This window comes from Osmerus eperlanus, chromosome 20 (assembly GCF_963692335.1).
Source record: "Osmerus eperlanus chromosome 20, fOsmEpe2.1, whole genome shotgun sequence".
NCBI classification, from domain to species: domain Eukaryota; kingdom Metazoa; phylum Chordata; class Actinopteri; order Osmeriformes; family Osmeridae; genus Osmerus; species Osmerus eperlanus.
The window spans coordinates 12,125,134-12,152,760 of NC_085037.1; the positions used below are offsets into that span (position 1 = coordinate 12,125,134).

At 43.2% G+C, this 27,627-nt stretch overlaps 4 protein-coding genes across 5 annotated transcripts; all 4 read right to left on the reverse strand.

The window, feature by feature from the left end:
- Positions 1-378: 378 nt before the first annotated feature.
- cndp2 (carnosine dipeptidase 2) lies at positions 379-6,835 on the reverse strand. The gene is made up of 11 exons (XM_062486827.1): positions 6,766-6,835; positions 6,511-6,607; positions 5,822-6,128; positions 4,890-4,978; positions 3,760-3,960; positions 3,439-3,523; positions 2,693-2,853; positions 2,337-2,501; positions 1,875-2,016; positions 1,264-1,411; positions 379-1,149 (listed from the first exon to the last, which is right to left on the reverse strand). The coding sequence occupies exons 2-11, from the start codon at positions 6,568-6,570 to the stop codon at positions 1,083-1,085; spliced, it is 1,425 nt and encodes a 474-aa protein (XP_062342811.1). The 5' UTR covers positions 6,571-6,607; positions 6,766-6,835; the 3' UTR covers positions 379-1,082.
- Positions 6,836-7,205: 370 nt separating this feature from the next.
- On the reverse strand, positions 7,206-15,212 carry LOC134040757 (sterile alpha motif domain-containing protein 9-like). Its single transcript, XM_062486826.1, has 5 exons — positions 15,082-15,212; positions 13,590-13,882; positions 13,271-13,378; positions 13,033-13,087; positions 7,206-12,904 (listed from the first exon to the last, which is right to left on the reverse strand). The coding sequence occupies exons 2-5, from the start codon at positions 13,850-13,852 to the stop codon at positions 8,204-8,206; spliced, it is 5,127 nt and encodes a 1,708-aa protein (XP_062342810.1). The 5' UTR covers positions 13,853-13,882; positions 15,082-15,212; the 3' UTR covers positions 7,206-8,203.
- A 481-nt stretch (positions 15,213-15,693) lies between these two features.
- On the reverse strand, positions 15,694-18,858 carry LOC134041049 (zona pellucida sperm-binding protein 4-like). Its single transcript, XM_062487287.1, has 11 exons — positions 18,405-18,858; positions 18,173-18,291; positions 17,952-18,096; positions 17,667-17,789; positions 17,093-17,265; positions 16,909-17,006; positions 16,652-16,794; positions 16,287-16,464; positions 16,069-16,204; positions 15,818-15,892; positions 15,694-15,738 (listed from the first exon to the last, which is right to left on the reverse strand). Exons 1-11 carry the CDS (start codon positions 18,811-18,813, stop codon positions 15,727-15,729), a joined length of 1,611 nt encoding a protein of 536 aa, XP_062343271.1. The 5' UTR covers positions 18,814-18,858; the 3' UTR covers positions 15,694-15,726.
- A 539-nt stretch (positions 18,859-19,397) lies between these two features.
- dus3l (dihydrouridine synthase 3-like (S. cerevisiae)) lies at positions 19,398-26,359 on the reverse strand. Of its 2 annotated transcripts, none has more exons than XM_062487285.1 (16): positions 26,182-26,359; positions 25,548-25,635; positions 25,151-25,418; positions 23,987-24,371; positions 23,787-23,863; positions 23,543-23,632; positions 23,166-23,207; positions 22,925-23,077; positions 22,517-22,633; positions 21,726-21,791; positions 21,342-21,452; positions 20,925-21,021; positions 20,635-20,710; positions 20,306-20,494; positions 19,767-19,895; positions 19,398-19,623 (listed from the first exon to the last, which is right to left on the reverse strand). In XM_062487285.1, exons 2-16 carry the CDS (start codon positions 25,625-25,627, stop codon positions 19,551-19,553), a joined length of 1,953 nt encoding a protein of 650 aa, XP_062343269.1. In that variant the 5' UTR covers positions 25,628-25,635; positions 26,182-26,359; the 3' UTR covers positions 19,398-19,550. The 2 variants fall into 2 exon arrangements, with proteins under 2 accessions (XP_062343269.1, XP_062343270.1); XM_062487286.1 differs by lacking the exon at positions 26,182-26,359 and adding an exon at positions 26,005-26,135.
- Positions 26,360-27,627: the final 1,268 nt, after the last annotated feature.

Consider the following 27,627-nt stretch of genomic DNA (forward strand, 5'->3'; position numbering starts at 1 on the left):
TGACCACCTGTCGGACGAAGGACGAACCCTCGTTCAAGCCGATTCTCCCTGAGAGGACGTGAAACGAGGGAGGAGAAACACACACACACACACACAGACCAAGGGCAGGTCCTAAAGAAAGGCCGGGTCTGGGATGTCAACTCAATTAAGTCATGTTTGAGCTTTGTCCCAAAGTGATTCCTGTAAAACCTGTGTGTCTGATCTGAGTCACCGATCCCTCAGGAGCAGTTAGAGGAAACAGAACAGCTCTGCCCTGATGAATATTTTAAAACAAAACAATTAAAGATCAGAATTATTTTCTGTGTTTTTTTTGTGGTGTGGTGATATCTGCCAAACCCAGTAAGGATTATAAATACAAAACACAAATTGTAAAAAGTCTGTGGTTGACAACATGTAATTTATTTTGTTGTTGTTGAATATTTGCCAGACATTGATGCTTTTCATTTCACAGTGGTTAAGGCCTGAGATACACATCAAGGCCCAGGAGAAAACATTTCCACCTTTCAGTTCAGAGGTGAATGAGATTCAGTAAAACACAATTTCAGACACAAAACATTTCCTGAAAGTGCAAAGTATTCCTCTTTTTTGAACTCATGATACCATCCAAGTGATAAGAACACGTATGAGCACAACAACATGTCGCTTTAAGACAATCTTCTTCCTTTATCACCAGCAGATACACGGATTAAGGTAAGATTAAAAGTGGATTCTTGAAATGATCCCATGTCAAATCTTAAAGCCCTTAGAAGTGATATCCAAGTGTTTCAAGATGCCCTCGGAAATGGAAGAACCGTGTGTATAGAACATACCGGCACTGAAACACCACACAACACAAAAAGGCCGACCGCCACTCACAACCACATTCATATAAAGACCCATGTTACAAAAAAAGAAGTTTCTCTTTACTGTAAAGTGACAGTTTGTTGAAACCTGCTTTTGTTTGTAACTAAATTAACCAGTGGGCTCCACATCTCATAGATGGACGTACATACTGTATATACACACACAAAAACACTCCACCATCATGTGTATATATATATATGTATGCATGTCCCACAGTGTTGGGGAAGGGAATGGGCTATTTATTTCAGCTGAGATACTTCATGGAAGTAGGCCCCCAGCATTTTGGTTCCCTGGACATAGTTGGTCCTGGAAACGAACAATGAGGCATAAGACATGGTCAGGGTTGTTAGCTTGTAGCGAGGGTGTGTGTGTGTGTCTACTGGTATGGTGAGCCAGGCAGCCAGGCAGGGCTGGACTCACCGGTTGAGCTTCTCGTTCTGAGAGTGTGCCCCGTCGTCAGACGAGCCCATGGGCAGGAGCATGACGTTACGGCCGGTGGCCTCCTGGAAGGTCAGGGTCACGGGAATGCTGCCCCCCTCCCGGGTCAGGTCAGGCTCCACCCCAAACACTGGAGGGGGGAGAGACAGAGAGAGAGATATGGGAGAGGGAGTGAGAGAGAAATAGAGAGGGGGAGAAAGAGAGATAGAAACAGATGGAGAGAGAGAGAGAGGGTAGAAAGAGAGATAGATACAGATGGAGAGAGAGAGACGGTAGAGAGGGGAGAAAGAGAGATAGAAACAGATGGAGAGAGAGAGAGAGGGTAGAAAGAGAGATAGATACAGATGGAGAGAGAGAGACGGTAGAGAGGGGAGAAAGAGAGATAGAAACAGATGGAGAGAGAGGGTAGAAACAGATGGAGAGAGAGGGTAGAGAAAGAAAGAGGGAGAAAGAGATGCACAGAGACACAGAGAGACAGAGGGGAGAGGTAGAAAGGGAGAAAGAAGAAAAACATAAGAAAAAACTATCAAATTTAAAGCCAATCCACTGCGATAAGAGGCTGAAGATCCCCCCAGGTGTGTGCCTCTCTCTACCTGTCTTCATCGCTTTCCTGCCAGCCATGTAGTGGGGGTGGTTGAAGTCAGACACCCATGCCTTAGCTCCGTGACCCAGGTACACCTTCAGCTTGTTAGGACTGTCCAGCTCAGAGAACTTCTTCTCCAGGTGACTGACCACCTGCACGGGGTTAGGAAGACAGGTCGTTCCGTTGCAGAACATTGAACTGTCCACTAGGAGGCATTTGTTTTCAAATGTGGGTGGGACTTTTTATAAACAACTGAGGATGCAGCCGTTAAATATAATTTTTGGAGTAAAAAGTAGGAGGGGACAGATTTGCAGTTTTCAAAAAGTGTGTCATGTGTAATGAAACTGATGCCCCTTGTCTTCTGCCTCAACGACAGACTGTCAAGCGACGACCTCAGATTTCTCGTCAATCCGCCATTTTTTTTTTTAGACGCGATGCCGTTTTGATGGCCGCCCGAAACATCAGCTCCTACCTGTTTCTCCACCTCCTTGGGGTCCATGTCGGGCACCAGGCGGATGGAGAACTTGCCGATGACCTTCCGGGGGATGACGGTCTTGGCACCCCCTTCGGAGAACGCTCCCTCGATGCCGTGGAGGGAGAGGGAGGGGAACCTCCAGCGGTGCATTAGGAGCTGTTCCTGGGGGGGACAGCAAGGGGGGTCAGGGTCGCCGTGACGGGTTACCGTGGTCACCACAACAAGTCGCCATGACAGGTCACCACGACTACCCCAGTCTCAATCCAGATGAGGCACTGAGACGCCTGTATTACGGCTGCCCAACAACTGTAGCATAACACAAACTTTCTTCTTCTATGGTGTATATGTCACACCTTGGTGCTGTGCATCAGGCTGCTGGCTCCTATGTCCTTGCAGTACTCGTCCATGTCAAACTCGATCTTCTCATACAGCTTCTTCTCTTCCTCCGTGACGGGGGCCACATCCTCGTACACCCCCGGTACCTGGATCTTCCCCTTCTTATCCACCAGCGAGCCTGCAACAGGGGGAACAAAGTACTATTTAAAAAAGAGATTGGCGCATTTTTCATGCTTTTTTGGACAGTTTTTAAGTGAAGTATCAGAATGGGATTTATTTGCCATAAAAGTTTGCACAGACAAGGAATTTGCTTTGGCAGGAAGGTGCATACAATAAACATATAGGAACCTAAAATAAAAAAATGTGGACTATCTATACTAAGGGTACATAAACTAGCAGTACTAAGTGGAATTAGAATTAAATAAAATATAAAATATAAGTTGCCGTAATTTACAATATAAAAATAATAAAAATAAAAATATTACAAAAAAATACAAATGTACAAAGTGTACATTTGTATTTGTACATTTGTACATTACAAAAAAACATTAAATTTGTATTTGTACATTTGTATTTTATAAAGTATGAGAGGAAAAGCATGGAAAGGGAGAGAACGGAAGACATGCAGCAAAGCGCCCGGGCAGGATTCTAACCCAGGCTGCTGAGGGGCACCACAATAAAACAAATTCTGTCTACAAATACTAAATCATAGTACACACATACACACTATTTGCAACTAAGCCCCAACCCATCTGTAGCTTACCCATGAGGGCGATGAGGTCAGTCATGGCTTCATACACAGAGCCCCCAAACACACCAGAGTGCAAGTCCTTCTCACAGCACTCCACCTGCCAAGCAGACAAGACCCTTATTTATTGTGATCCTACACACCTACACACACACACAGTCTAACAGGGAACGATTCTGGGGGAAAAAAACAACTTTTAAACAACTTGTATTTCACCCACTAAACAACGGAAACAGAATCGTTGCCTGACAACCTTCACCCTGACAACGACGTCATCCCAACAGTGTGTGCGTGTGTAGTGCGAGGCGTGCTCCAGGCCTGTCCGGCTGCCCTCACCTCGATGAAGAAGTAGCAAATGCCTCGCAGGCCGTAGGTGATGCAGGGCTTGGTCTTGCCCAGCCAGTAGTTGTCAGAGATGCACACGTAATCCACATCTTTCAGGAAGGCGTCCTTGCGGGAGAACACCAGCTCGTCCAAGCCCTCGGAGCCAGACTCCTCCATGCCCTCGAAGCAGAACTTGATGTTGATGGGCAGCTCCTGTTTCGGCGTAGGAGAGAAGGTTGAGAGCTACTTTAGAGTGGCCTTACTTCGCGACGTGTCCAGTAAATACTGACCGTTCTTTGACTCTGACTACCGAAATACTGCTAGAACGATAAACGTCTGATCCTTGATCTTCTGGTGTGCTTTCCACATGCACTATTTGTACGTCGCTTTGGAAAAAAGTGTCTGGTAAATTAATAAACTGTCAACGTAACGTAGGAAGGCTGTTATCGTCTTGTGAGAATGTATTTTCAATATTTTCGATTATTTCTGTCATTTTAGGTCATTATTATCACGCTGATGTCTGTTAAAATTCTTATTTTTCTGATCCGTTTGTTTTTAATTAGTTATTTGATGCAGGCCGCCACAAATAAATCATGTATGAGAAACACTGAGAATTGACTCTCTGGCCTAACGTGGTTTGTGAACACCCCCCTCCCTGCGCCAGAAACAAAGCATAATCAATGAGGAGCAAATAAATAAAATCACCATTCCCAGATCTAGAGAGAGCAATATATCATCGTTCATCATGATAGATGAACGATGAATGCATATTTATTAAAATGCTACCAAGTAAGAAGTATTGGCCATTGTCAAACTGTTTGTCCATTCAGTTTGATTTGATCAAGACTAACACTGACCCTGCATTTCTTCCTCTGTGTCAATGATAAGTGCGCTCAATCATTAAACGCTGAATGCGGTACGTGGATAAGACCAGGCTAGAGATAGATAAAGATTCCTCAAGGACCTTTGACCAGGTATGTGGCTGACAGTGAAGATCTGATCGCTTGTGGAATTCACCGGAGCCATAGCCGGCGGCCTTTGACCTTTGCAATGAGGAATACTAAAGGAAGACTAAAGGAATTGATTGTGTGCATCTCTTTCAACACACACACACACATCCACCTGTAGAATGTGTGTTCTACCTGTTGTATCTTCTGGTAAGCCTCGATGCAGTTCAACCAGCCCAACACTGGTCCTTTATCATCTGTGGAGCCCCTTCCGTACATCTTCCCTGCAGGAACACCACAGAGCATGTGAGAGAGATTCTCTGCTCAGCCTTTGATTTCCTGTTGGGCAACTCATGATGCCAAAAGGAGGAACAGAGAACTGTCTAGGATTGTGTTTCTCTGCGGTGAGGAGAACACCAGCCAGCTGACAGTCACATGACAAACACGAGACCACCTACATCAGCAACAACAGGAAGTGCTGATCTCACACACTGACCAATTAGACAGACAGTGACACTAGAAGAAGATTCTGTAGAAGTAATCTCTATAAGAGAGTGGTGAGGACTGATATTCAAAAGCAAGACTTTGAAAATTACTGACAGGATGTCAATGATTTGACCGTTTAGAGACCATTCTGATTTTTACACTACTTTTACCTTCATAAGATAGTGTTGTCATGCCTCTAGACACAACTGGCATATCTACAAAGCTCAGTTCAGGTTAATTAAAGTGAACTTTGAACATAATATAAAGTGAGTTCCAGGTTCTGTCCTGTTGGCTTAGTGTCTAAAGGGCCTTACAGTAGATCATAGTGCAGTTACCATACGGTTGCAGTCTCTGTCGAAATCAAGACCCCTTGGATATTCAGATGTATTCTGACTCCTTAAAAGAGCAGCTGAAATCACAAGGTGTCTGCCTCTACAACGACACATTGCTCAATCATGGAGCAGAGAAGGAATAAACATTGCGTAATACATAATGGTGTCTCTTCTCTCACAGGCGCAAAACGTTTTACCTCCAATGTGTTCTGCAGAGAAGGGAGACCACCGTTGGTCACTGTTTGGAATGGAAGGGAGAAAACAGGACAACGGCGGATATCGCTATAAAAACCCCTGAAAAACACTCACCATCTTTCTCTACCAGAGTGAAGGGCTCCGTGTCCCAGCCGTCATCCAGGTTGGCCGGCTGGACGTCCAGGTGCCCGTAGATGCACAAGGTCTTTTTCCCCGGGTCTGAGCCCAGGCGGCCCAGCACGATGGGGGGCAGGGGGATCTCCTCTCCGGAGGGCAGCTTCTGTTTCCCGATGTCCACCATCTCCACGCTGCCCCCCAGCCTCTCGATGTCCTTGGCCGCCATCTCCATCATCTTCTTGATCTCTCCACGCTTCTCCGGCCAGGCGGACACGCTCTGCACCGCCACCCACTCCGCCAGACGCTGCCGTGGGAGAGAGAAGCGGGAGAGGAGGTACGAGATTACTTGTTGGAACACGTTGTGTGGGAAGCTTGACTTAACAACAGCTTTCACAGGCATCTTTGTCATATCTGTGGTGACTCCTTAGCTAATTCAAATATCTTCAGGATGAATACTTTACTCATAAGGCATTGTGTGTCAGTTTGAAGTTATGACCTTAGAAGAGCATTACTTGACTATTCAGCCAACAAGAAGTTTCAAAACGTAACAAGTGGAGTTTCTATGGTAATATTATTTATTACAGTTACGTTTGTCCTATGCAGAGTACCACAATACAATTCACAACTCAAGTAAATCATGGTATTATTTTTTAATTGGCAGAAACATAGATGTTACTGATACCTACCTCAATGTAAAGCTCCTGGTGTTCATCGATGTATTTAAAAAGTGCTGGAAGGTGAGCCATGGTTTTCAGATACGACCAAATCCAAAGGGAGGACCTGCTGATGAGAGTAGCGTATGTTCTGATGAATCACAAACTGAGAGAGTTTAAGTCACAAGTCCACACGTTTAATATCGAGTCCAGTGATCTAGACTCCTCCCTAGCATATCTCATTACTTTATAACCGCGATACGTGTAAACTGACTGCTTTGATTATACCTGGTTGTATTCAATAGTCACTGCAATCTCTTGTCAAGCACAATGAGATCTAAGACGCAGTTGTCATTTAGTTGGCAGAGAGATTGGTATAATTGTAATGTCTGAACCCTACAGATTCTAGTTAACTTTTGAATGCCGACTGTATCATGCTAACATTAGCTACAGGCACATGATAATGTCAGCTTTCGCTCATTCGTATTAGCTAACTTGCTAGAGCTAACTAGCTAAGCTAGCTACTACTGTCACACTGACAGTGCAAGACTGCTGCCGGATAACTAATAGCACACTGTCAGCTATACTGAGCTAACATTATCTAGCATTCAACCAAACAATCAGGCAACAAAATACCAAGTATGACAGCACTAAGCATATCAATTCCGAGACATTTCCAACAGTAGTCTGGGCTGCCCAGCATCTCTGCGTTATACCAACTTACTTTTTGAGACTTGAACGTGTGAGACGATTAAATGTGAGAGTAGCAGCGTTCCAGCCAACGCGGGGAAGTGGGGTTCGTTCCTGAGGGTATACAGCCTGAGTCCAGGCGGAAGTCTTAGCTGATGGTCCCCTAAAAATCCAGTTCTTCTGTACTCTTTGCCCTCAGTCTAGCTCTTTGTGAAGCGGTTGCATACCGGGTAAAAAAATAAATAATTGGTTTAGGCTTTGTTTGATAGGACGGCTAAAAAACTTCTGCATTAGATGTGTGTTATATACAATACATTTGTGAGAAATGGTCTGTCAAGAAATGGAGGATATATTATACATGTTTATTTTACAAATAAACGATCAAATAATCCACAATGTATGCATTTATCCAGAGGTGATTCTAGGTTTTACAACTGGGGGTGCAAAGGGTAGCCTAGTGATTTTTATTTTTTTTGCTTTCAAAAAATGATCACAATTAATATCTTAAAAATTAAAAATTCATCATTAGAGTACAACAAACCGCGATAGAACATACAACAATATATCTTACACATTTTCATTTCTTTTTCACATTAATTTGAAAATGTTAATGTTTTCATAACAATGTAAAATATGAATGCAGAACTGGTGCAAATCTGTAACATTCTAGCAACTGCGCATGTTGGTAAATTAGAACAATATAACAATTACTTAATGTTTTCCCTCAAACACATGCATGAAATTGTATTTGTTGAATATACATTTAGATTACATAAACGTAATGACATTATTCTCAGTGAAGTACCATCTCATTAGTAGGAACTACAGTTAAAAAAATTATAATAAATAAAAACACAAAAAGAACGTATTGGTCTTTGTCATTGTGGTAAATAACAACAAATTGTGTGTGTGTGTACACCACCCAAATCAATAAAGTAACACTACTCTTTTTTTGTTCTCTATCTTATCATATCCTTCATTGTTCCTTCCAACTGTTGCTCTTTTGTTTTTACACTTGAAAATCTATCACTGCTGTTTACGGGTCATTAACATACTGGAGGTCGTAGGCGACAGGTCCTTCCATGCTGAATCCTATATAGAAGGAGACTTCCTCCACACTACACCCAGGACGCACCCCTCCAAGGTACACTGGACGCACCAGGATTTTGACATTTCCACAAAAATGATGGATTTCCCCATTTTCTGTTTTCCCTTTCACACGTAACAGGAGTTTCTTAACTTCCGTCTCCTTCCATATTAGCCCAGTCTGCCAGAGTCGGTCTTTAGAAGACTTTGGAGATGGTTTCAGAGCCTGTTCGATTTTTGCTTTGCTTATTATTCTCTTCAGACCATGGGAGTTTCCGAGGTAGAAATGTGATATTGCAGACCTTGCTGGAAACAAGTGAGAAAAACGACGATTGAAGGACTTCTTGGATGCCGTGACATATGTGCCGATGTTTTTGAAAGTTGTCGTGTTCTTGAGCACATTGTCGTTATTCGGCCACATCAGCAACATGGAGAGATAGTACAGCTCTGTGCAGTTTGAATGGGTTCCTTCGTCTTGCAGCATCTCATTGAGCAAGGACACCAAGTCTTCATACTTTTTCAGTAACCCTGAACTTGATTTCATCGAGTGAAGAACAATGTTTGCCAGGATATAATGTATTCTGTCAGACAATAATTTCCGAACTGAATTATCAACTATGAACTGCCATTTCTTAAGAATGAACTCCATTTGATTTCGGTTCTTCTCAGTCAAACATTGAAGGAGCCCGGCAAATGAATCTGCTCTTTTTTCCTCTAAGTAGCGTCGCTGGTCCTTAACTTCCTGGGTCACACTCAGGTGTGGTTTACTAGCTTTTTCTGTGTCTTTCTCTTCCTTGGCACAGAAGATCTGCATGTATTTACTGAAGTAATCAGACACTTTTCTTTTGTTTTTGTCATCTAACGATTCCCTCTCAATGGACTTGGGTTTTAGATAAGTAAAGTAGCTCTCAAAGAAAGTGAAGCTCTCCTTTAGTCGTGGCCTCAAAGACACTAAGAATCTCTCATGGTCTGCTAGGATAGCAATATACTCAGAATTGAATTGGGTGCTTCCAATGTGTAAATCTTTTGTGGACAGTTGGCCGCTGAGGAACTGCAACATTCTGTCCTTCTGGTAAGGACTTTCATTGAAAAAAGGAATGTATTTGATGACATTGAAAATCATCATTGTTACCTCCATCTCACCTACATAGCCTGATGTGTTGTAGGTTTTTTGTCTTTTTCTATTGCGCTGGTCAAAGGGATCCGGTTGTTCATCTTTTCTTGCGAGATCTTGAGAATCTCTGAATGCTTTTATGGCATTGGATGCTGACTCAAGGCATCTGTCTAACATCTCTGGGGTGAGATCTTGAGTAAGTTCATGTTTCATGCTGCTTTTATGCACCTGTCCAAGTGTGTCCGCAATGTAGGAATTGTACTTCTTCTGCTGTGCGTCTTTAGCCCAAAGCAAGGCAGATTTAAAGTCCTTCTCTTTCAGATAGAAATGTCTTGCCAAAGCTTGAGGCACTGTTGCATTTTTGTCAAATCTATCTGTTGCCTTTATCAATACCTGCTTGATTTGTTCAGTTCCCTGACCGTTATGTATATCCTCAATCAAAGGAGAAAACAGAGTGTCTTTGTCATTTCCAAGTTCTTTCCGATGTCGTGTTATCAGCATACTTTGGATGTTTTGAACCAGGATGTCTTTCCCCATGCAAGACTTGTAAAGCAAGTCACAATGCAACAGATTTGTTGTTATTTCTCCTCGAAATAGGTTGTGCTTCTTGGTTAAGACTTTAAGGCAATTACTGGCAATCATTTGGTGTAGAAACCGTACAGCTTGATAAGTGCCATGTTCTTCAACAGAGAAGTGGATTAGCAGAGTGGAGTACGGGTTCATCTTGTCTTCTAGTGTCTCTCTTTCCCATAAGGCATTCCTTATCCCCACTAACTCTTCACACAGAGAAAGGGACATACATGAACCATTCACATATGTGTTCAGTATTGCCAAGAAAGAAATAAGTCGTCCCTGTTTGCTGGAGGTATCCAGATCCTTAAGGGTGTTGCACACCAGATTCTCAATGTATTCCTCACTGAAATTGTTTGTCATGATCATAAAAGCATAGAAGGTTTCAGGTTTCTCATGGTTGTCCTTAAGGTCTTTCAATTTCTCATTAAAGAATTTTTTCTCTTTGGGGGATAGTTTGTTGGTGATGAATACATTGTCAATTCTGCTATTCCCGGAGAGTTCATCTGGGAACTGTGTTCTCTCACAGTTCAGAATGACGACCAGTACACCCTCCTGCCTTTTTTTCTCTCTTGCCCCATTCAGAATGCATCGCTGAAGGTCTTCAACATCCACCCAGTTGTCTACCAGGAGAAGAACAGGTGTGTAGTTTGACTGCTCCTCTCTGCCACAGGTCAGCAGGTGCAAGACTTGGACTGCGATGTCACTGTTATGAGCTATGTTGTTTTTCAAAACAGTACATCGAAATTTCCGTCTGAGGCTCCACAGGACATGCATTGCCATTGTTGTTCCTCCACAGCCTGGATGGTGGAACAAGTTGATAATGACGCATGAAAATGTGGAGCTCTCTGTGATCAAGTTTTGAAGATCTTCAAAACAGTTTCGTTTGATGAATGGAAGACAGCCTGGTCTCTCAGACAGGTAGAAGTTCCACCAAGTCACCTGACCACCCCGGTAAAAGTCTTCCTCCGTTTTTGTCGTAAAGTCTTTGAAAGACTCGGCTGTCTCAATTTCTGAGTCCTCACATTCGTTCTCACACAGGATATTGAGGTCAGTCATCAGCTCCTCATCTTTCTTTGTGAGGAGGACTGAGCTGGAGCCAATGGATGGCAGGTACCTGCAGGAAGACTGGGTGCGAGGTTCTTTCAGTTTTCTTATCGTGCTGTCAATCTCATTCAGACTCAGTTCGTAGATGCATTTATGAGTGATGTCCACTTTGCAGCGACTGTTGATCAGTTCTTTCCATTGACTAAACACAGTGGAGTCTTTGCATAGGCAGACCATGTTATCCTCTCCTTCTAGGTTGCGATATATAGCACAGAAGGTCTCCATGATGGGACTTGAGACATCGGTCTCCACTGAGTGAAGAAGGAAGACCATCAGTAAACGATCTTTTGGCAACACATCCGGATTGCAGAGGATCGAAACCATGTCGCTAACTTCTCCTGCGCGTTTCTTCAACCAGTCACTGGGAGAGAATGGCATGTCTTGTTCGTCTTGCTCATTTGCCCGTCCGTTACAAAATACCCAGCTTGTCTGCTTGAACAAGTTAAGCTTTGCAATGAGATTGGAGACGTTCTCTTGGGTGTTGTACATTCGAGGATAGTGTAGATTCGCAATACGATCCTTTCTGTAGAAACCGCATGTCCCAGATTTGTCTGATTCAGGGTCAAACTCGAGCACGGCAAACAACTTCATCTCTTTCAAAAAATGTAAATGCTCAAGCTGACTAGGGTGGCACTTGTTTGTGACTAGGATAACATACAGTGAATTTTCAAGTGTGGCTCTCCCATGAGTTATCAGTTGTTTAAGCTTATGGCCTTGTTTCCCTGGTTTGGGTGTGTGACAGTTCTTCTCCATCTCCTTGCGAGTCGAGGCCCAATTTTTCACTTCTTCGGTTATAACTCTTACGTGCTCCCGCATTTTTTTTTGATTGAGGTCTTCTAGAATGTTCATGCTCCTGGTACCTTGCCGTACAAAAAGGCATTCAGTGTTGCAGCCCACATGTTGTCCCTTTGGTGATGTGGATAAATATGTATAGAACAACATCTCCTGAGTCTCAAAATATGTGGGGATAACATCGACCTCAATCACGTATTTGCCAGAAGTTGTGCCGTCTATGTTTTGAACTTGGAAGAACTGTGGGGGGCGGACACATGCTTTAGCAATTCTTTTGTTCTCTTTAAAGTGTTGGTCCAGGCGCATCTCAAACTCAATTATATAGTCGTTAAAAGAGGACACCTTTTGACCAACAATCTGCCCGTGTGTGTTCTCTGGGGCACCATTGACGCCAAAATGGATGGTTCCATTGGTGCGAGAATTCATGCAGCTTGCTGCAAAACAAACCGCCTCATTACAAAACTCGTAAAGGATCTCTCTCTCACTGACCTCTTCCATGTTACCAAGTAGCAGCTTGTATTCATGTACAGGTTCTATGAGATCGCTTGGACCAACAGCAAGTGGAAGGATATTATTCTGTGTGTACATGAATGAGGGGTCCTTTTTATCAAAGAGCCGAGGCACACATATTCTTTTCTCTGGTGTCACTGTGTCTGTAGTGTTCACATCCATTCTCTCCAACGGCATCCAAGAAGCGGCCATTAGACTTTCTGAGTCTGATTTCACTGTGTCTATCTCCTGTGTTCGCTCATATTTTCCAACATCGACTTCTTGCAACTTTGCTTCTTGCTCCTCTTTTTTAGCAAAGAAACTGGCTCGAGAACTTGTACTTGTGTTTTTTCTTAGCTTGTCTACCATTTTTATGATTTGAACAACAGGCCCTATTGTTAAACCTAGATCTATTAAGTCCTTTTTATCGAAGCAAACCAGACACCCTCCTGATACGTCTTGGTCGTAAAGCTTCTTGGAAACCGATTCAGGGACTCTAAGTATTTTCGTCAGCCAATCTCGCACCTCCTCAGTAGTCCAGTCTTCAATTCTCTGAGGAAACTGGGAAACATCTGCAGCCTGGGAAAAATGTGTGGTGTGGATAATTAGTCCTGCTCACATTAATATTTACTTATCATTGCTACACATAACAGTCTAATGTTTCTAAAACTTTGTAAGGTAATTTACAAATATATATTTTGTGATACCATTTCTGCATGTGCTTCTCGTGTGGAAAGTTCTGATCCGTCTTGTTTTGTTAACCTGTAAATAGTGGACACACATTAAGGTCCGCCCTCACACAAAAGTTTCATACAAGTTTTTAATGAAAGTAAGAGTTTGCTTTGGATATAATGTAACTAAATAGGTAACTATGTCAAACCAAGACATGCTGTAGTTCCTTAAATACAGGGAAACCGTAAACATTACACAGTTTGGAATATAAACCTCTGAATGGAGGAAATGTCAAGATTAGGTGGTGGTTCTATGGAGCGATCAGTTCTCATTGAAAGATAACTTAGAGTCGGAGACTGCGCTCTCTCCAGCCTCATCTCCCTGTGAAAAACAGAAGAAACGTGTTTAGTTACTGCTTTTATATTTGGTCATGTGACTATCGTTTACATTGTTGGGACTTCATTATTCAACTTTTCCTATCATGAATATGATGATATATGATGATATAGTGATATATCTAATCTAGTATTAAACCAGTATACAGTATTCTATATACTCTTAAAAAAAGCATGATGTCTGTAATAAATCCAACCTTTTTGGGAGTTCTTCACATCCTTCTTGATTGAAGTTGATCAGCAAGTCCAGTGAGCCTTCACTTTTTATGGAGTCAGGAGATCCAGGAGACTCTGGCTTCTCCTCTGGCTGCTCCTCCATCTTGTGTTTGTCCGGGCAGCAATGTTCTGCTGCTCCAACTTGTCCTGCTGGTTTGCCTGCATTCTCCTCTGATGCCATGGGGCTTTGCCTCTCCTGAGAGACATGTTTTCTCACTCTGTCTTTTCTGTTGTGACTCATCATTTATTTCATGTCTCCACCCAATTCAGGTTCCTAATACGTCAGGAAAGAGTCGTATCAAGTCATAACAGGAAAGAGTGTCATCAAATCAAGCATATCTCATCTCACTTCTTTGTAATTGTTACCAAGATTTTAAAGATCCATTTCCTAACCATACAAGTAGAAGAGCGAACACACATTTTACATTAACTTCAATGAGCTAAACCCTTCACCCCCAAGCCATGACAAGATTTCTGTCATCTGAAAACAATTGAATACAGCTTCCCTTACCATAGGATTGTATAACGTTTCACCTACAAAAGCAACAATACAAATCGTGCTCACTTCCTGGTTTTGAGTATCTGACATAACCTCTCCAGGGTTACCTTGACAACCATCCGCTTTCTGTGGCTCTGTACAGACTACAAACGACTACACAGTTTCATAAATACAGTCTGTACGCAGACCGTCTGCAGTCTGTGTGCGGGCTTCGCCGGCAATTATGTGGAGTATTTCTGATCAATCCAATGTTTCACAAAGGCAGAGTATTGGGAAATAAATGAAAGAATTCAACAGTCACTGCATTGTTTTAGGGGAATCTGAGTGAGGTTTATTGAATGATTGATTGTTTTGTGATGACCAGATGTTAGGTACTATATAAGGCTGTATGTATATGATGTTCGCCATATATATACGGTACATTAGCAAACAGAGCGCTCTGAGACCAGTCATGACAAAGGACACGTAGAGCGCTCTGTTTGCTAATGTACCGTATATAATAAATAACTTGTATTAAGCTGGCATCTTGACTATTGAAAGTATACAGTATCTTCAGAATTTCCACCACAGTTTGCACAGGTGTGTCTATATGTACTCTTAGATAAGGGTTTTAGAACTCACAAATACAATGCCACTCCTTATTACACTACTCCTAAACTTCAACCTAAACTTTTCACTAAGGATCCAAACCAACCACTGAGCTGCCATCAATGGCACAAAGCACACAAATCAAAGAAACAGGTTTGTCATGTTTGATAATTGAACCAACCATGTTATGCATGTGTGCATTCTCTTATGTGACCCATACACATCCATTTAACCATTTTGTATTCGGGCTGTAATGTGAATTATTTGAAAGGGTTCAGAAACTGTCTGGCAACTGTATCCTTATTTAAAATTGATCATCCACAATATATTACAAGCTTGTATTAGAACCTTGAACTCTACCTGTCAATTTCATATGAAAACCTTACCTCTCAAAGTTCTGTTGGGTCTCATCCCAGACTGCTTTGAAAGATTTCATAACCACACTGCAAAGTTTTGGACAATCCAAGTTTCTGTTCAACTATCAAACGCTGTTCATACCATGAGTTGCAGATTGTAGTCCTTCAGCTTGCATCTGACTGAAATAGCAATAAATGTAATTTGATCTCAAGGGTGTGGCAAGTGTACACTAATACAAGACGTAGCATGTTGCAGAACCTTCGACATTTAAAGCCCAATCTGTAATACTCACAGTATCTGACATCAAAATAACATTTTGATGCTTTAAGTTTTACTAGCAATTATCTCACTCTTGATTACTTGGCATTAAACGCCTTTGTATTCTTGGCTGTGGCCGACATTTCTCTTGAGCAGTGATTGGACCAACAAGTTAAGAAAGTTTCTAACATTCAGCCTGTCAGAACAACCTAATAACTCCCAATATCTAATGAAAGATGATCAATTGTCATAGCTGTCACTCAGTGTCTGCAGTCTGCATAGTGGAGCTCCAGATCTCATTTGACAAGTAATGTGTGTATATTCTAAAAGAAAAGACCCAGTAAAGGAGCAAAGACAACCCTTAACATAAAAGTTTTTATTTTTACATGAGCCATCCACTGCATCCCGGTAGACACTCATGGAGCAGACTGCGGAGTCAAAGAGTTAAACAAGTCCTTATTCCAGACAAATCAATAAACGCAACAGCTCTACGGTAGACCAACTCACCAGGCCATCGAAACAGCTCTCCTCACAGAGACCCTCGTCTGGCATACACAGTTCAGTGGAGCACATGAAGTAGATCTAGAAGCAGTGATATTAAAAAAACACAAAGGGGTCATTACTACAAAGTGAAAACTGCTGTGCAGGGCTTCTTGAACATCCAAGTACAGTATACTTCCTTGGTAGAATGTAGGGCAGAGTAAATTCATTGGGCACCAAACTCCCATGATGCAGATTCGCCAGGCAGCCTAACTGACCTCCTCATCCAGGTATCTCCTGGTCTTCGTGTCCATGAACTGGAAGGCATGGATCACGAAACGCCTTGTGTGGCGATTCTGAGACAGACTGACCGATTGAAGGATGTTGATGGTGGGATCGTAAGGATTGGCACACCTGAGATGATAAACAATTGATAACCAGAAAAAAGGCAGGATTCCACCATCTTGGATCTACAGCATTGTAGTTGCCCCCTCACCCTTCATGAATGAGCACCATGGCTCTCCCGGCAGAGCGGGGGTAAGCCAGGCAGTAGTTGACCAGGATCACAGCTCTGGGTTCAGGAGCCTTGAGGCGAAGCTCCAGGTACACAGGTTTACCCAGGAGGAGGGTCAGCGGCTGGTGGTCGTGTGGGTAGAAGGAGGAGTACGTCTCGTCTGGGCGAAGGAGGGGGGCAGGGATACAAGCGTCAAGATTTGGTTGCCTTGGTCACAAACTTAAAAAAATAAGTCCTAGAGAAAGAATGCCAAGATGCAGAACACATCTGAATTCTAGACAACTATATGATTCCACCTCTTACAAGCTAGACTAAAATACCTTTTTGAAACAAAAAAGGACCAATACCTTCTGCAATCCTCAGCTCCACCCCGAAGCGTCCTTCAGCAGTAAGCTGTGTGGTGGGTAAATCTAAACTTGGAGTCATCACCATGAATCCCACACTCGCTAAAACGAAACCCGATTTTGGGTAGCGACACTCCACTATGAACCTAGAAACAATGTTTTTGTACAAACCAAATACTTAAGAGCAAAAAAAAAAAAAAAAAGATGTATGCAGTCAGGATTCAGGTCAGGCAAAGAGCATTAAAACTTCAGTTACTTACCTTAATGGATTATCCCTGGAGATTGTGCCAAAATTCAACTTGTAGACTCTAAGTTTAGTCTGCACCTCAGCCAAGAAAACTTCAGTCTCGCCTATTTTCTAAGAAATTAAATTGGGAAATGGGAGTCTGGTAATTTGAAACAATTTTGAAATTGTATTATGGTAGTTTCTGCCATCAAACTCACAAACGATCGAGTGCCACAGTCATTGACTGAGAACTTGTAGACCACAGCCTGCTCAGTGACCACAGCAGGGACACAGTTAGGATGCCCAGGAACAACAAGGGTTTTCAAGTCCAGAGGGACGGAAGCAGCATCATTCACGATGGCAAAGACAAACTGTCTGTCCGCAGTGCATTCTGGGTAGGGAGAACAAGATCACCCACACGGCCTGAACACTCACCTTCCAAGACCTGGGCCGTTCAAACTATCCTTCCAAGACCTGGGCCGTTCAAACTATCCTTCCCCATACTGCCAATTTTGATCTCTGACCTCAGGACATTGTGACGCTAGAGCAGTGGTTCTCAAACTTGTCCTGCATGTTTTGGATGTTTCCCTGCTCCAACACACCTGATTCAAATGCATGTTCGTTACCAGGCTTCTACAGAGCTAGATAACGACCCATTTATTTGAATCAGGTGTGTTGGAGCAGGGAAACATCGAAAACATGCAGGACAGGTGGTACTTGAGGACAAGTTTGAGAACCACTGCTCTAGAGTAACAAGGGGTCAGTTGTGAAATTCTAGACAGAAGTCTTTACCATCCATAGGGTAGTAGCATGCTGATGTAGCTATGTTCACACAGCAACCCATCATCTGACACACAGATGCAGGACAGTCTCTGAAGCCACATGGCAGCTGCAGGTCATGAGGTATATTGCATCCTGGTGGTTGTGGGGGGAAATTACATGATTCATTGATCAGTTAGGCCTATACAGACAACCAAAAGTGGAACAGAACAATAGTGTTGGCCTTGGTACATCGTTCAAATAATTTAAAAAAAGGCAATAGATACCCATGTCAGATATGCGAGAATTCAGGTTTACCTGTTGATTCAATAACGGGGACACGAGAACGATAATTCTTGTCTGGCAGTTGAGGAGAATCTGGTCTGACCTTACAAGACACGGTTGCGACGTCCATATTCCCATCCTGGTTCACATACATTACCCTCAAAACGTGACGACCGTCCTGGCAAGAAACATTTATGTTGGAGGGAGTGATGGAAAGGGGGGGGGGGGGGAGATGCCACTTATAAAGACAATACCTGAACGCTGACGTGACACCCCGAAAAGCTAACAATCAATGTGGTCTGATTTAGCCCTTGGTTAAAAAGGTAGCCACAAGACTCCGGAGCATCAACCACTGGGAGCAGAGTATTTGAATCTGTGAAACGGAAAAAGAATCGCAATTGTATTAAGGCGTCAAGTGCTTTGAGACTATCCTGTAAACCTAAATAATATTTGGATAAAGAAGTCTACAGTAGCCTATACGCTTACAGTCATTTAAGACCTTCACTTGACTCAATGGACCAACTGGTAGGGTAACTGTAAATTCATCTTCACTGCACAAAACTGGTAACGTGACAAGTGCAGGCTTGTTGGGTAGAGACTTCATAACTTGTGCCCACTTCTGGTCGCTTTTCACGTCCACTAAAGTCACCCGGGTCCGATGGTTTAGGTATGGATTCCCTACATTTGAGAACTTAGGCGAATGCACCGCGGCTTGGTCTCTGATGTAGAAGTCATCATCAACGTCAGAATCATAATTTCTAAAATTGACCTTAGAATCCTCCGATTGCGATGTCGAGTCGCCGTTTCTTGGAAAGGATAACCATTCTTCAGTGGCGCAAAAAATCCAAGGCAGTGCAATTGCTAGCGCTAGGAGCAAGGTGGTCAGGAAAGCCATGGGTTCTTGCGTTACACTCTGAAAGTGGAGCGAGTAACCGTAATTCATGTTAGTCCTTCTAATAAGGCAACCGAGATGAGCCCGCAACGGCTTGCTACCAATAGAAAGCCTCGTTCAATAATGAATATTCACAAATTCTCACGTGGAAAAAGCGGGCCACTTGCATGAAATTAATTTGTTGTCTGCGGTCGAGATATTTTATGTAAATGTCATGAGATGCTTTTGGGATTTCAGATATAACAATGATAAACTCATGCAGGAGGTAGGTTAGGCCTACTCACGAATAATTTCTGCAATGTCTGTAACATGTCATGACGACAGGATTTATTTGACTAGCACTTGACCTAGGTTGCATAAAATATACAGTCCATATTCGACCAAGCACTTGACTTGTAGTGTGCCATCAACTTATCTAATTGTATCCATATTTGCATCGGTAGGTCTGGAAGTGCCTCGCATTCATGTCTACATAAATCATTTCACCGTGAGGTAATGCACCATCTTCAATTGGAATTGGGATTTCATCTTGAGCTCATTGTGTCACGTGTCACGAGTCACAACATCATTCATTCTCATAGAAAGGATCAACATCATCCATTTTATTCCATGGAAAAGTATTTTCAAAATACATATCCAGGTAAAGCACGACTCACCCTTTCCCAACGGAACATAATAGCTTCCTCTGAACATAACGTTATCGTAATACAACATAACTTTTCTGTCAATCAGGCTAAAGTTTATTTGTAAGCATTGGCCTTGTGTTTGGGCAAGAAGTTGAAATTCTTCGGTACAGGTCCAAGTAGCATTTCACTGTGAAGGAAACAGGAAAATGAATTATTCACAAATATTACATATGCATAGTCATTTTTTCAACATTTTCTCATCTTCCATCCTTCAGTACTCCTTAAATCACATGTTTTATGTTTCGGAAACAGACACTTGAAGACCCTCACCTGATCTTGACCCAGTCCCCAACGTGCTGGCTGGCCATCAGAGACTCCAGGTAATCCCTTCCCAGGTAGAACGGCGGCCTCTCATTGATCTTCTGAGGCACTCGTTCCAGCAGTCCCACTGGTATGTATCTAAAATACAGAGATACTGACTATATATATACATGTTTTTTGTATCTCGACATTTGTCACCGACCTGAATCTAAAGACTCCTCGGTCAGCTGAACCAACAACAAAAAAACAAACATCCATTCTCTCTTAAAACAATCCCTAAACCACACCTAAGGGAGTCAGGTAGCTGAGCGGTTAGGGAATCGGGCTAGTAATCAGAAGGTTGCTGTTCGATTCCCCGGCAGTGCAAAATGACGTTGTGTCCTTGGGCAAGGCACTTCACCTTACTTGCCTCTGGGGGAATGTCCCTGTACTTACTGTAAGTCACTCTGGATAAGAGCGTCTGCTAAATGACTAAATAAAATAATAATAAAAATAAATAAAACACCTGTCAGCCAGCGTTCTGTAACCCCCTTGTCCCCCCCCGTCACCTGCACATGAAGGACAGCCACTCCAGCAGGAAGTTCCTGGTCTTCTCCAGGCCCTGCGTGTCCGAGCCCCAGTGCTCCAGACCGTAGTTGCTGAAGTCCCTCAGCACGTCCAGACGCTCGGCCGACGAGATGTCCCAGTCGCGACGCTCCTTGATCTCCGTGAAGATCCAGGGTTTAATGAGAGCGCCCCTGCGGGACATTGGGAGGATTTCACTTTTATGTGACTGAAACGAAGTTGAGTTCAATTTCATTTATATCTCTTCCTCATTCAGGAAGAGAAAAACCAAGGACCGTTTAAAATGGAACAGTTAAAAGATATGCTTGCTCACCTCGCCAACATAATACCAGACACTCCAGTCTCTCTGGCCTTCATGGCGTCCTCATAAGACAAGATGTCTCCGTTACCTGCAGAGAGGAAGGATAGATGGGATGGAACCCAACACGGCCGTCTCCATTTCCTTCTTCAAAAAGGACCACAGGAAAACAGCCGGCTAGACTTACTTCAAACACCCGGCAACAATAATGTACTGTTCTCCACACACACGTGAGAACAGATGTACTCGTTCATTTCAATGTGCATTGAACGTTCTAAAACTGCAGTACTATAAGGCCAGCGTACCAAACAGAGGGATGGGGCTGGCGATCTTGGAGCAGGTGTTGATGTAGTCCCAGTCAGCCATCTTGGTATAGCGCTGCTCTCTGGATCTGCCGTGTAGCTGGACAGAGACGAAACCTTTCAAACATGAACCTCTCACACATACACTAACAGAACCAGTCATTACAACTATCACCGCGACTATAAAAAAAAAAACATTCCAAAGACAAGCAAACCACCCGGTTCTTCTTTGTGTAATATATCAGTTAACAAATAGAGATGAGTTTCAATCGATAAAGTCCTCTGTCATCTGTATCGTAAGTTTGATGAGGACGTGTCATCACTTGAGGGCTGGTTTAGTTCTGTGGGTGTAGGTGAAGCCATCTGTGACACTGCTTGTAAAAAGGGCTCTGCACGTCAGATGTGATTTGATTGGCTCACCGTAATCATGGACACGCCCCAGGTCTTCATCTCAGGGATGAGCTTGTGAGCGATGCTGGACTTCTCCTGGACCCCTGTGCGGATCTTCACCGTCAGAGGGACGTCGAGAACCTGAGGACAGAGGTCAAGTTTAAAGCTTAACAGTCATCTAAATGCTTAGCTAACCAAGGTGCATAACAAACACACCTCAGGTTAGAACCCACCTGATTCTACAGGGTCCCAGATCTAAGGTGCTTTAGGTTGTAGAACCTTGCACGGAACGTGATGTCATTTGAGGTGCTTTAAGCGTGACACATGTACACTTGCCTCTTTACTATGTTGAGGGCGGAATTAACTAGGTTAAGATGCTGTCAACATACAGAACAGTGTAGAGCATCAGCTTACATAGTTCATCCCTCGAATGATTTGCTCAAACTTGTTGGTGCGTGTCATCAGCCCACAGCCTCCACCCTAGAGACAGAAGTAAAATAAATAAAAGTTAAAGCTGCAATACAAACCATTATAAAATATTAAAATAGAAAAAAATGGTCAGAATCATAATTCTGCTTTTCCCTAAAGAGATGTACAGTACAGAGGGTTTATGAGACCTCCTGATCTGCAGCCAAAATCACTACCACTGACCTACAGTCGTGGCCATAAGTTTTGGCAATGACATATGTTGTGTTTTTCAAAGTTTGCTGGTTCAGTATTTGAGGAAAATGTATTTACATGTTCCTAAAGAATACAATAAGGAATTTTTTTTATATTTTTTCATTCTTTTTTGGGGCAAAAATGTTCAATATATGCAAATCGTCCCCTCTTTTACAGCAGTCAAACTGGTCTTAAAATCCAATCAGAATGATAGAGTGATTTCACCTGGCTAGAACTAGTTCACACTTTCCCCTGGGCTGATGATATGACTTACTGAAATCATGTTAGCAGTCATTTTATGCCAAGGCCCAGCAAGCTTTGCAAACACAAAATGTATGTCGCTCCCAATACTTTTGGCCACTGATCTACATCCACGCCTATCAGATGATGATGATGGACAGGTATACACATCATGATGACAGGTTCCTTCCATGACATCATCTGGTAGAACGCCATTTGGGTTCCTTCGCATCAGCAGAACAAGCAGGGAGGAAAGCAACTGTCTTCCTGTACAGAGGGAAGTATGTGATAGTAAGGAGAGTAACCTTTTTGTACACAAGGTCGATGGGACAGCCGGAGTTGATGTCCACGAAGTCCACATCGATGTTGTTGTTGAGCAGCTCTGCACATCGGGTCATGGTGTCTGGGAAGCACCCCTCCAGCTGGACACACAGAACCACCCTCAGCTCATGTGGTTCAGCAATGTTTATTTACCTCCTACGACCATATACCTCGTGATTTCGTCATGACAACCATCTTCCTAAGCCGTTGTCTCGATCTGTTGATCTATGTTTCGATCTTTTCATTTAAAAGTTTTTTATATAATATAAAGTCAATTTCATATCATTAAATGGCCTTGAAACAAACACCATTAGCCTTCATCATGTCACAACATAATTTACAAAAATGTTAAGTATTAAAAAAGTGAACTGGCCCTTTAGGAACAGTTATACCTGCACTCCGAACAGGTCCTCACTCTCGTGCCTCTTCAGCAAGGCCCATTCTGACGACTGGCCCTGAAGCAGGTTGGTGCACATGGCCATCTCCCCACATGTGATGTCAGCACCGAAACGCTTGCATACGCGCCGGAAAGGCAGGTTTCCACACTGTGAAGGAGAAGAAGAAATAATGTTCAAATAGTTGAACAGATAATACAGACGGTCTTATCCAGGATGAAATGTGGAGAAAAATTACCGTTGTTAAGGGGGCGAGGTATAGTTTGTCCTTAAAATCCACCTGAAAGAAGATTAATTAAGAAATTAATTATCAACATAAAAAGAACTTCCATCTGACAGTGTGTATGTATGTATAAGTCAGAGGGAGTCAGATGGCTGAGTGGTTAGGGAATCGGTTAGTAATCTGAAGGTTGCCAGTTCGATTCCCGGCCGTGCCAAATGATGTTGTGTCCTTGGGCAAGGCACTTCACCCTACTTGCCTCGGGGGAATGTCCCTGTACTTACTGTAAGTCGCTCTGGATAAGAGCGTCTGCTAAATGACTAAATGTAATGTATAAGTAAAAAGCCTGTCAAATCTACATACTGGTCTTTTACACTAGATCAAGCGAACCATACCTGCTTTTTTTCAGAAGGTCGTAATTTGATCACGTCGGCATCAGTCAGAGGCCCCATAGTCTTCACTGCAGCTGGCTTTTCCGTACTCGCCTGTTGACAAATAAACCAAGAACACTTCATTCATCTGTACAGCGTTTGCACTTCTGTCTGTCTGTCCTATGACTGTACATCCTTGGACTGCCATTTTATCTTATATTTTTCTGTCATAACCACACTGAACGTTTTAACGTGTTGGCAGCTATACCTCTGCAGGCTGTTGAGTGGCGGGAGTGTCTGGTTCCTCTCCTGCAGGAGTCGAGTCCTCCGCTGCACAGCAGCTGCCTGGTTGTGAGATATATATGACAACATGGTTATCAACATGGAAGTCATTTTGTGTGAAACCATATACATTGTATTCTCACTATTCTATTGCGCCAGACTCCTCACCCAGCCACCTTCTCTCACCATTTCCTTGCTTCTTCTCAACAGCACCCTTCTTCGCGCCATCTCCTCCTCGGTCACCGGCCTTGAAAATGGTTTTCAGGTACTCGGCGGACATCTTGAAGGACACTTTCCTCTTTCGCAGTTGCCACTGCAGGTCCTTATCCAGGGTGTTTTTAACTAGCATCCTTCCCTCCAAGGCTTTCACCCGCTCCTCGTTCACGAGGTTCTTGAGGTCGGGCCCCGTGTGGGCCTTGGCGAAGCGGCAGCTGAGACCGTACTGGCACTTCCCCAACGTGTCGTAGAGGTAGCAACAGTCGCTAACGTCGGCCGGCTTGGCGGCCATGTACGCTGCGATGTCGTGAAAGAATTTGCATTTGTCGCCGTACACACATTTGATCTCACGCTCCTGAGGAGTTTTGAAAAAGGAACACACTGTAAACAAACATTTCCGTGACCTTAAGTCTCGGTTTTATGTAAATATCCAGTGTTCGCTGAATTTTAGATTACAGTTTAAGAATATGAGGCAACAGTACAGACCACTAAACTCTAGCTTGCTGGCTAACATGCAATGCTGCTGGTACATCCGATACCCACAAACGGATCAACCTTCCACTAAAGTTGGGTCTCATTAAGATGTTATGTTACGCCAGGTTGCTTTGCGTTGTCTTGTCCTAAGAATTTCAGTGCCCAGTCTGACCTTGTGTTGTTCTGTGCATCTGACAATAAAAGACTTGAACTACGACTGAGCAGTTGAGTGGAAATCAGTGTTTTGAAAGTCTGGCAGCTTAAGGTTGAGAGATAGCCTGATGTTGTCATACTCATAATTCTAGTCAGAATATGAGTCTGATACCGCTCCGTTGGGCTGTGAGTATGGGGCGTGTTTCAACCGAACCCAGAAAAAAATGCCTCTTCACTCAATTGGATAGACCTACAACCAATCAGAGCAACGTAGTATGTTGTTTGTTGAAAACTAATTCAACCCAAGCGCTCTTTGGTGATGTGGTTGATTACGTTACTGTTGATCATCTATCCTATAAAGCCCACCCTGACAATTTGATTGGTCCGAACAGCTCTTGTTCGGACATAGTTTTTCCCCAACCGAGCGACCCCAGACCCAACCAAATTTTTGTTGTGGGCGGGCTAAGTTTGGCTGGCACCCAGGCTAGCTGAGAGACGCAGACACACCTGAATGATGGAGGGACACAGTCTTCTCTCGTCGTAGCTCGTTGGTTTCATGTGTGGCCGGGATTTATTCTGTCCTCTCAGTCGCTTGCCGTCCGGCTTCCCTGACTTCTCCGTCTCGTCTTCGTCCAGTTTCATTCTCTTCTCCGACGGCTCCTCCGTCTCCTCTGATCGCTCTCCACCCACGCTGTCATCGCAAACCTTTTCGCCTGTGTGACCCTTCCCTTCATTGTCTAGAAAATTGTGGAATTTCTCTTTGGTTGTTAAGAATCTGCAGAGGTCAAAAACACTTTTCAGATCAGAAACGCACCCAAGCTGTCAGTTTGGATTATTAGTGCAGTGAAACTAGACAGAGACTGAATGCACATGAGTGTCAAGTCTGGACATAATTATTACTCACTGAGATTTGATTGCTGCCTTGCCTTTTTCAGTTCCGTTTAATCCTTGGTTTTCCATGGGTTTATCTGGACTTGTCTCCATCACGTATCCTGTAGTTAGTATGACAGTAGAAGAGCTATACGTATAAGTATCCAGATAAGAAAACACCGGGCAATTATCTGTGTAGGACCTCTGAACAAGCTAACAGTGCTTAAATTGAGGTACGGGACGCAAACAATGCCGGACTACCACGCTGGTGAAGTCATCAAAAAAATACCGCTGACCTAGCTATAATTCTAGAGTTAACGAGGATGTTGCTATCATTAATGTTCCCAGGTTTGCCAACTCACATTATTTAGCAGGCTAATCCATGCTATCTTATGTCAACTGACTATCTTATGTAGACGATGTCTGCAGTTTGACTGGTTTACTTTGGGCAAAGTCAAATGCAGCGGCTAGCTAGAGCTAGCAATACTAACGTCTTGGCTAACTAGAATGCAAAATATATTTAGCTGCAGCATTGGCGAGCATTACTAAATCAACGGTAGAAATCTATATTTGCAGCACAAAGTTAGACCTTAGTATATTCCGTTCATAATATACAGTTCATTAAAAGCAGTGTTAGTCACAACAACAATGCAAGTTAGCTTTTGTACCTGTCTACAACTACAGTAGCTACCACATGAGAGTCTTGACAAGTACACCGCTTTTAATGTTCGTGTAGATGAAAGTAGACTGTCTTCAGATAAACATTGGTTCCGCCAGTTAGCGCAGTGGGAGATGTGTAGAATACAAAAATAATCAAACTAAGTAGCTAACGAATTAAATTGAAAAATATGCATCCCCAACATCCATAACAACTTTTTTTTCACATAGCCTTTGACTGGGTTGGATTGAACAGGACCTGTAAACACTGTAATTGTGATGACAGTACAGCAGAGGGCACTGTTGGCAGATTGTTATGCACAGTACCTAATTTAATTAGCGGTTTAAAGCGATGAGATTCCAAACCAGACATAATGTCACCGTCAATAACAGTGCAAAATTATCCTAGAAGAGCGTCTACTACTTTTCATAGATTCATCCTCCCATGGGCCCACCCGTCCTTTTGAAAGTCGGTATTCTGACGGCCAAACCTGGCTAGCTGTCGCTGGCTAGGATCAGACCATAGACAGTATAATCAGGATCCGACAGAATCTGCCCTCTGACTCACACTCCATAGCTGGAGGTAATGAGGCAGTGAGGGAAGAGCTGCCTCGTTGGTAATCGTTTTTAATAGGAGAATAGTATTGGTAATTTTACAGATTACGGTAATTTCCCTACATTAATCCCGTTATCAAAGCACAGCAGGGTGTTTGCACAAACTTCCCAACCAGACGTTCATGGGCGCGCGTGCCGATGTGCCTTGCTGTGGAACACAGGCACATACCGGTATGTAGATTTAGGCCTATACACGTTTCTATATTGCTAGTGAAAATGTTGATAGTACCGATAACAGATAGGGACCGAGAGAAAAGCAATCAAGGGTCATGTATTTTAAATCAAGTTATCAGACAACATTTTGATTTAGCACAGCATTATGCCAACGATAGTTGAAACAAACTTAATTTAGAATCAACGGCAAACCTCAGGGCCCAACTGCCAGAGCCCTGAGACAACCCGGATTAGAAAGCTGGACCCTTCTGTCACTGACTAGGACACGCCGCTTGAGATGTAAAATAGCGAAGGAGAAGAAGAAAAAAGATAGCTTTTTCAGGGTATTGAGGGTGCTACGTATTAGCATACACCAGTTTGAAAAGAGGCAGAGGGCAGGGGTGAGCGAGAGACAGGAATTGGAGGGGGTAGTTTAATCTCAGAGAGAAGATTTGAGTATTGTCACTCAGGGTTTTGTTCAGGGCTAAATGCGAGGCGAGAAAGAGGGGAGTCTGTTGTAAAAGCTGTCGTGTTGGCCCAAAGGTTCGATCTTCTGCAGGGATGAGATTGTTATTGGGGTCTGGTCTGTGATGGTTGTGTGTGTATATGCTTGCGCAGGTGTCCTTGTTCGAAGGTGAAGATACAAATGCTTGATTATCAAATTAATAACAGAGTATTGTACTGATTAA

What these genes read in the sequence shown, in the direction of transcription:
- LOC134041049 (XM_062487287.1), bottom strand. Translation starts at nt 18,813, where the DNA reads ATGGCTTTCCTGACCACCTTGCTCCTAGCGCTAGCAATTGCACTGCCT. An exon ending in AGTGAAGGTCTTAAATGACT is followed by an intron (nt 18,292 to 18,404) that starts GTAAGCGTATAG and finishes TCCGTTTCACAG; the next exon opens with ATTCAAATACTCTGCTCCCA. An exon ending in ATGGTGCTCATTCATGAAGG is followed by an intron (nt 16,205 to 16,286) that starts GTGAGGGGGCAA and finishes TTATCATCTCAG; the next exon opens with GTGTGCCAATCCTTACGATC.
- LOC134040757 (XM_062486826.1), bottom strand. Translation starts at nt 13,852, where the DNA reads ATGATGAGTCACAACAGAAAAGACAGAGTGAGAAAACATGTCTCTCAG. An exon ending in TGTGAAGAACTCCCAAAAAG is followed by an intron (nt 13,379 to 13,589) that starts GTTGGATTTATT and finishes TGTTTTTCACAG; the next exon opens with GGAGATGAGGCTGGAGAGAG. An exon ending in GAGAAGCACATGCAGAAATG is followed by an intron (nt 12,905 to 13,032) that starts GTATCACAAAAT and finishes CATTTTTCCCAG; the next exon opens with GCTGCAGATGTTTCCCAGTT.
- cndp2 (XM_062486827.1), bottom strand. Translation starts at nt 6,570, where the DNA reads ATGGCTCACCTTCCAGCACTTTTTAAATACATCGATGAACACCAGGAG. An exon ending in GCCTGATGCACAGCACCAAG is followed by an intron (nt 2,502 to 2,692) that starts GTGTGACATATA and finishes TGTCCCCCCCAG; the next exon opens with GAACAGCTCCTAATGCACCG. An exon ending in CAGGAAAGCGATGAAGACAG is followed by an intron (nt 1,412 to 1,874) that starts GTAGAGAGAGGC and finishes TCCCCCCTCCAG; the next exon opens with TGTTTGGGGTGGAGCCTGAC.
- dus3l (XM_062487285.1), bottom strand. Translation starts at nt 25,627, where the DNA reads ATGGAGACAAGTCCAGATAAACCCATGGAAAACCAAGGATTAAACGGA. An exon ending in ACCTCGCCCCCTTAACAACG is followed by an intron (nt 23,078 to 23,165) that starts GTAATTTTTCTC and finishes TCTCCTTCACAG; the next exon opens with TGTGGAAACCTGCCTTTCCG. An exon ending in GGGGACTGGGTCAAGATCAG is followed by an intron (nt 19,624 to 19,766) that starts GTGAGGGTCTTC and finishes TTTCCTTCACAG; the next exon opens with TGAAATGCTACTTGGACCTG.